Source organism: Arachis ipaensis, chromosome B05 (assembly GCF_000816755.2).
Source record: "Arachis ipaensis cultivar K30076 chromosome B05, Araip1.1, whole genome shotgun sequence".
NCBI lineage: Eukaryota > Viridiplantae > Streptophyta > Magnoliopsida > Fabales > Fabaceae > Arachis > Arachis ipaensis.
In genome coordinates this window covers 89,520,327-89,528,489 of record NC_029789.2, presented here as the reverse complement: position 1 = coordinate 89,528,489, position 8,163 = coordinate 89,520,327, and the positions used below count along the sequence as shown (strand labels likewise).

Sequence of the window (8,163 nt, the reverse complement as noted above, 5' to 3'; positions counted from 1 at the left end):
TTTAAAAACGAGTTAATAGCTAGTCAATTTCGTCCCTGAAAGATACCTCGATCTCCATTTTCGTCCCCAAAAGTCAAAATTAATCAAAATCATCCTCCAAAGATACCTTTCCTGATCACGTTCGTCCTTCCGTCATCTTCCTAGCTGAGTTGGCAAATGTCCGCTGACATGGGCCATTAACTGCCAAGGTGGCAAACGCCAGGCTGTAGCATGTTGTTAATGACAAGATAACTCTTGTTTAAGACGTCCCATTAGTCCCTGAAACCCTAATATGAATTTGAACGATAAATACATCACCGTGAACACATGCATCGCACGACAGATAAGCCAGCCCCTTTGCCACATCCAAGATTATGCTCTTCCTTTGAGGCCAAGTCAGCGATTTTTTCAACTTTTGCTGCTCACTCACCAGAAACAGATGGTCTTCAAGGTTTCCATTCAGCATGTAATCATAAACCAAAAACCTTTGGCTTCCCCTGTCATTAAATTTTTCATCATCATCATCCACTACACAACAGCCTTGAAGAGGCACCAGATTCCGTTGCTTCAGGTTGCTAATAATCTTCACCTCATTACAAAACTCCACATCCCCTTGAAAATCAGATTCTAAGATCCTCTTAACCGCCACGACTGAACCATCGGACAAAATCCCTTTGAAAACAAGCCCAAATCCACCCCTGCCAATGAAATTCTTGGTTGAGAATTGCATCATCATTAAGCTTCTTCCTCCTAACCTTCCTATCATACCAAACATAAACCCCTAACAAACAAGACATAACTAACAAAGCAACACCAACACCAGTTAACCCAAAAACCAAACCCTGGTGACTTTTCCCACAAGAACCACCACCCTGTGGGTAAAGTGACATACCAAAGATGCAACTCATGGCACCATTACTTTCAGATCCATACTGATTCACAAATGCAACAGCATATAGAATAGTAAATTTGAAACAATTTTCAGAGTGAGAAGCATTACCATCAATGGAGACAAGTTTATGCTGCACCTGAAACCCCGCAGTAAGACACACATCACATAGCGAAAGATCAGTGAGGTCTTGTTTGCAACTAGTAGCAAGAGGCGTGATTTGACCAAGCTTCTTGTCCCAATCTTTTAGTTAGGGTTTCAATTCCTGTGCAGACGTTTCGGGACATGACGAACTAGTGAGGGTCAAAGCACAAGTCAACAAGGTTGTTTTGGAGAGACAATGAATTGAGCTGAGACTGGAAATCATGGACGCATGAGGTTGAGGTTTCATGTTTTGGGAGGTTGAAATTTGTAGTTGCTTTAAGGTACTGCGCGAACCCTATTCCGATTAGAGATAAGAGCGAGGTGCAATAGTTGCTCAAGTTTGATGATAAAAAGTGGAAATTCTCACATGTTGAAGGGTTCCATGGAACTCTCTTAACGTAGCTGAAGTCGATGGGGGCATGTTGAAGGAGAAGAAGGAGAAGGTGAAGGTGAAAGTGCTGCCATGGTGAACGTTTGAATCCCTCGTCTGAAGAAAAAACGGCGACGTTTCAACCCTAGGAGCTCTTTCTACCAAAACGACGTCATTTTTGTTCTCTGCCACCTTGGCAGTTAACGGCCCACGTCAGCGGATGTTTGTCAACTCAGCTAGGGAGATGATGGAAGGACGAACGTGATCAGGTAAGGTATCTTTGGAGGACGATTTTGATTAATTTTGACTTTTCATAGACGAAAATGGAGATCGAGGTATCTTTCAGGGACGAAATTGATTATTAACTCATTTAAAAACCAATTGTATTAAAGATCCACTGAAAACCCTTCTTCTATCTCTGCCTTTACATACTTCAAAAGGTGATAAAAGTCAAACTACGTTTTACTTGTGTTAACATATTTTGGCAAGAATGGTAATTTTGTATTGTACTATGTGTCAATTGAGATTAAATGTTAGAAGTAGGGACGCTTTTTTGAGTACACTTTAATATTAAATGTTAGAAGTAGGGACGCTTTTCTGAGGTTAGTGATTTTCCGCTTTCAATTTATTCATGAGTGGAAGTGGAACAATCGAGTTTCTGAAATGTGTAATATCTTTTTTGAGGTAGTTAGTCAGATTTTGAGGTAGTAAGGTTACTTAGCTTATCTTTTGAGGTTGTTTTCATTTAAGATTTGACCTACTCAGGTTAAGAAGGTAGCTAGTTTGATTTTATTACTTTGGAAAAATTCTTTAGTTCACTGACAGACTTGAGCAAATATTAGATGATATATTAACAGAATTATTAAATTATATTTGAATTTTTAAATTATCAGAATACTTTCTGAGATATCATGAAGTTAATAGCATTTTCATTACTTTGCAAAAGAAGAACAAGTTATCTACAATGGATGTATAATGGTTCACCTAAAAATGCCTACTTCTAGTCCTCAGGAGAACTTGAAAAGTACACTATTAGAATAAGTTTACAATAGATATTATTTGTATTGAGCCTTCTCAAGCTACAATATTAACTCAGACTAAACTGCAACACAATCTAAGGACTTTAGTTATTATTCTCTTAAGCTTTTTCGAGGCTATGAAGTGACTTAGATTGAATACTTTACCAATCTAAACTTTAGATATTCTCTTGACCTTGTCAGGCAAGACTCAGATTAGCTGCTCACTAATATAAAAACCTTACACATTATTACCATAAGCCTTCTCATGCTAAGCATTGGCTTAGATTAGATATCCTATCAACCTAAGAATATTATATATTCTCCTGACATTCTTAAGCCATACTCAGACTGCCTCCTCACTAATCTAAGAGCCCTAGATATTATTGCCTCAAACCTTCTTAGGTTTAGCCTTGACTCAGATTTGATATCTCACCAACTTAACAACTTTAGATATTATCTCATGCGTCAGTGTGCACTTTTGGCCACCCACGCGTACGCGTGGGCGACGCTTACGCGTCGCATGGCCGTTTCTGTTTTCACGCGCATGCGTCGCGTCCGTTTCTTGCTCTCTTATCAATTCTCCCTCTTTTTTCCTCCTTTCTTACTTTCTTCTTCTTCATTTCTTTAGATTCTCATCCATATTCTCTTTCCAATTCTTTTACTTACTGCATTTGCATACTTTTCTTCCTTGCATTTTAATTTTTGTTCATGTTTTTATTTTCTTTTCTACGTTTATTATTTTCTCCGTTGGTGTTAAATATTCTTATTCAACTGTTGTATCTTTTCTGGTATTATTTTAGTGCTTAGTGACTTGTTTTACATTGTTGGGTGATATTATTTATCTGTCAATGCCAATTTTTTTATGATACCTGTATTCCTTTTGCATTGACATGAATTTATATTGTCTTTCATTACCCACTATCTTTTCCCCTTTGTTGCAATTTTTGCACTATTGATATGCCATTTGCTTCTACTATTTTCTCACTTGCATGTTGTAGCTACCATGTAATTGAGACTCTCGTTATTTGGCATTAACCCACCCATATTTTATTTGTTTTCTATCTTTGTTCCCGGGTTACTTTTCTTCCCTTTTCTCTTCTTTCAGGATGGCCACCGGGAAGGGAAAAAAAAAGCTTATCAATGGGGCAACCGACAAGTCGACCTGCACATTCTTTGGAAAAAAAGCGTCAGTTGGAGCAATCCGTCCACTTGCACATCTTAGCATGCACCGAGGACGGTGCAATCTTTAAGTATGAGGAGGTTGATACCGACTTCCGTGGGTTAGTTATTTCCTATTTCAACACCAATTTTTAATTTTCCTTGTTAAATTAGTTGTTGCATTTGCATGTTTGATTGCATGTTTGTTTGATTTTGTGCATGTTCTTCTACCACTACTTGGTTGGAGTGATAAGTTTTTTTTCAAGACCCTTTTTATAGAATTTTACTAATTTAAATTAAAACATTTTTTGTTAAAATTGTTTGAAGATTTTAATTTGGAACATGGTTTTTGAGCTAAGAACACACACCCTGTTAGTTTTTGAGCTTAATTATATAGTTACATTATTTAACCATGAATTTTTATTCTTGTGTGTTTTCTTCTCTATGATTACAATCTATAGTTTGTTCCATTCTATATGTCCATTGTTTAGTGTATTTGCATGGATACATATGATTGAGGCCATCAATTGATATTAGCTCACTTATCCCAAATAGCCTACCATTCCATTTACCTTTGTTTGCCACTTTGAGCTTTTTTAACCCCCATTTGTTCTGTATTTTACCACATCACTAGTCTTAAGCAGAAAAATAATTAATTATCCCATTTGAATCTTTGGTTAGCTTAAGATAGAGATTGTGTGTCAACTAAGTGTGGGGAAATGTGGAAACTTAGGTTGATGAGAATGTGTTGTGTTTTTACTGACAAATATTGGAAATTTGGGTGCTTGCTCATGTGAAATCAGAGAAACCATATGCATTGATATATTATGTTTTTATTTATAATTAAAAAAAAAGAGAGAAAAGAAAAGAAATAAATAGATAGGGGACAAAATTACCCCAATGTTAAGTCCAATAAAAAGATCAATGCATATGTGGTGAAATAAAAAATTGATACATGAGTATCTGATGTAAAAGTGGGATTTTTTGGTAGCTAGGCACGATTTTAGAATTATATAGAGTATGTGTGTGTGTTAGGTGAGAATTTAGGTTAGTCAAAGATTCAAAGTATAACTCACTTGGCCATACATGTATCTTCACCCATATCTTAGCCCCATTACAACCTTAAAAAGTCCTCATGATGTTTCTATTTGTACATTAAATATTTGTTGATTGGTTAGATGAAGAACAAAGTTTTAGAAAGCATGACTAGAGGAGGGTAGAGTGAATTAACCCTAGACACTTGAGCGATTAGAGTGCATATACACTTCCAGTGAAGGTTCAATGCTTGATTCTGTGTTCCCGACTTTTATGAGCTATCTTCTTACAAGTTTACTTGTCTCTTATTGTGTGATTTGAATTAGTAGAATCTGATTTATGTTTGTCTTGGAGAATTTGTTTACTTTTAACCAATTAGGTAGAAGTATTTTTACATTTAGTTGCATTCATATAGATAGGTTGCATTTCATAAGTTTTACCATTCCTCTTCACTCATTTATACCTTCTCTTGGGCTTAGCATGAGGACATGCTAATGTTTAAGTGTGAGAAGATTTGATGCACCACTATTTCGTGGTACATTTTATGCTAAATTGAGTGGATTTTATCCACTAAACTCACACTTATTCATATAATTTGCATATTTTACATTTTCCTTCCTAATTTTGTGCTATGATTGAAAACATGCTTCTTTGGCCTTAAATTTGCTAATTTTAATCCTCTCTTATTATCATTCGATGCCGTGATATGTTTGTTAAGTGTTCCCAGGGTTTATAGGGCAGGAATGGCTTAGAGGATGGAAAGGAAGCATGCAAAAGTGGAAGGAATACAAGAAATTGAAGGAATTGCTAAGCTGTCAAGCCTGACCTCTTCATACTAAATTGATCATAACTTGAGCTACAGAGGTCTAAATGAGGCGGTTCTAGTTGTGTTGGAAAGCTAACATCTGGGGCTTCAAAATGATATACAATTTACCATAGTTGCCATCCAGTTAGGTGACGCGCACACATGGATTACGCGTACGCGTGACCTTGCGAAAGTTCAGCGACGCGTATGCGTGACAAAGCCACGTGCTGGACATATCAGAAATCGTTGGGGGTGATTTTTGGACTGTTTTTGGCCCAGTTCCAAGCCCGAAAACACATATTAGAGGCTGCAGAGTGGGGGAATCATTGATTCACAACTTTTATTCACATAATTTTAGATTTTAGATGTAGTTTTCTAGAGAGAGGCTCTCTCCTCTCTCTAGGCTCTCTCCTCTCTCTAGGTTTTAGGGGTTCCTTTTAGTTCTTCTCAATTTCTGAATTCTAACTTAGTTTAACTTAGTTTCTCTTCTACTTTTAATTGTTCTAGCATTCTAGTTCATATATTTCCCTTGTTGATTACTTTATTTTCCCCATTTAGTTTATGAATTCTCATGTTAGATTTGATTTCCTTTTTAATGCAATTTGAGGTATTTCATATTTATGATTGCTTTCTTCAATTTATGTTATTTATGCTTTCAATTGGTTGTTTGGATTTTATTATCTCTTATTGCTTTTCTATGCTTTTATGTTGCGCCTTCCAAGTATTTGATAAAATGCTTGGGATGGTTTTAAGTTAGATTTTCCTATTCTTAACTTGGATTGATTAATTGGAGACTCTTGAATTATCAAAGGGCTTTTATTGATTGGAATTTGAGACTTGCTAGTTGATTTGAATTCCACTAACTCTAGTCTTTCCTTGAGAGTTGACTAGGACTTGAGGAATCAAATTGATTTATCCACTTGACTTTCCTTCATAGTTAGAGGTTAACTAAGTGGGAGCAATGGACAATTACTATCATAATTGATGATGACAATGAGGATAGGAATTCCAATTCTCAATACTTGTTAAGACTTTTCTTAATTATTAGTTTATTTTCTTGTCATTTACATTCCTTGTTCAACCTTTCAAAAACCCAAAAATATACTATCTCATAACCAATAGTCACATACCTCCCTGCAATTCCTTGGGAGACGACCCGAGGTTTAATACTTCGGTTATTTTTATTGGGTTTGCTTAAATGACAAACAAATTAAATTTGATTGAGGGTTAATTGTCGGTTTAGATCTATACTTACAACGCGCTTATTTTGTGAAATTCTTTACTGACGATTTTTCCGCCCAACATTCTCCTTTAGCGTGTGGGTTTACTTAAGCATTTCCTCCAATGTCGCCTCGCAATCCAACGACTTCGACTACACTTTTTGCATTAAAACAATATGATCAGGATGCCTAGTATTGATATGCAGAAGAATATAACTAAGTTGTTAACAAAATTAAAGTCACTTTACATACTAGCCTGGACTTTGTCTTCATGAAGGTCGCTTAGCTGCCAGTATACTTGGACAACCTGGCTGGGGCCCTGTTAGCTCCGTTGGTGAGACGCCGATGCCAGAACCCCTCATTAGTTTCCCAAAACAAATAGAGCCTTCTTTATGTCTGGTCGGAGCCCCATGCGTTCGTTGCTCCCACCCCTGACGAACATCATCCAGCATCTGCTAGAGTTTCCGACCCATTCTATGGTCAAATATCTTTCTGATGGCAAGATCGTGCTCAGGGGCCCATATAAAGTGCAAGTGCAACAAAGAAACTTTGAAATTAGTTAAGCAATATAGAAGATATAAATCTAAACTAAAAAGGTTTGAAACTTAAAAAAAGTAATTACCGCCTATTCCTGAAATCATCATATCTTGGTCTCAGCGGGATCTTCGTGTAGCTGGGCCAGGGATGGTGGTACATCAGCTTGATGACATTAGTTATCTCCTGAGTATAGGTGTTGTTGTTCGGCACAAACCTAACAACAACCCATAAACAAGAACAACAACCAAATCAACCTAAATCCACTAAAAAGAAATCATAATCATTGAAACTTAAAAATAATAACCAAATCATCCTAAATATACATAACAAGAATCATAATCATTAGAACTTAAAAGATTAACAAAATCAACCTAAATCCACTAAAAAAAATCATAATCATTGGAACTTAAAAGAATAATCAAATCAACCTAAATCCACTAAACATGAATCATAGTCATTGGAACTTAAAACAATAACTAGGCAACCATAAACAGGAAATACATGAGACTGAATGTGATACTTACCCTGTACCCCATCAAGCCAAATGTGCAACTATACGATAGGAGGTGATGGAGGGGCATCAACTGTTGCCTCACTTCCATGGCTGAACTCTGGGGCCATAGCATCTGTCCCTAGAGGCGGCATTGTCGTGGATGCGGGCTGTTAACTGGTAGGAAGTGGCGTCATCGCTGTAGACAGAGGCACGTAGTTTGGGTTAGGGACCATGATGAACAGCTGGTCCACTAAACCCGCAACCTGTGGTGTCACCGGTGTGGTCGGAGTAGAAGGAGAGGATCCAAAAGTCCTGGGGCACCGGAAGAAATCCTCCCTCTACCCCGACCACGGCTACGACCATAACCAGCAGCTTGATCCGCAGCACCTCTGCCTATCGTCATGTCTGCAAATATCAAATTATCAAACAATCTCAGCAAAACAGTCATCAATGCAGCAATTAATACAATTAGACAAATCCAAATACTTCAACAATTTAAAACCTAATGTATTGA

General features: G+C 37.0%; 1 protein-coding gene across 1 annotated transcript; it reads right to left on the bottom strand.

Moving 5' to 3' along the window:
• On the bottom strand, positions 239–7,801 carry LOC107640759 (probable receptor-like protein kinase At1g11050). The gene is made up of 3 exons (XM_016344258.1): positions 7,715–7,801; positions 784–1,007; positions 239–677 (listed from the first exon to the last, which is right to left on the bottom strand). Exons 1-3 carry the CDS (start codon positions 7,799–7,801, stop codon positions 239–241), a joined length of 750 nt encoding a protein of 249 aa, XP_016199744.1.

Coding starts and splice junctions, on each gene's coding strand:
- LOC107640759 (XM_016344258.1), bottom strand. CDS start 7,801: ATGCCGCCTCTAGGGACAGATGCTATGGCCCCAGAGTTCAGCCATGGA. Junction 1,008..7,714: donor CCCCTCCATCACCTCCTATC/GTATAGTTGCAC, acceptor GCGGGGTTTCAG/GTGCAGCATAAACTTGTCTC. Junction 678..783: donor ACTGGTGTTGGTGTTGCTTT/GTTAGTTATGTC, acceptor TTTCATTGGCAG/GGGTGGATTTGGGCTTGTTT.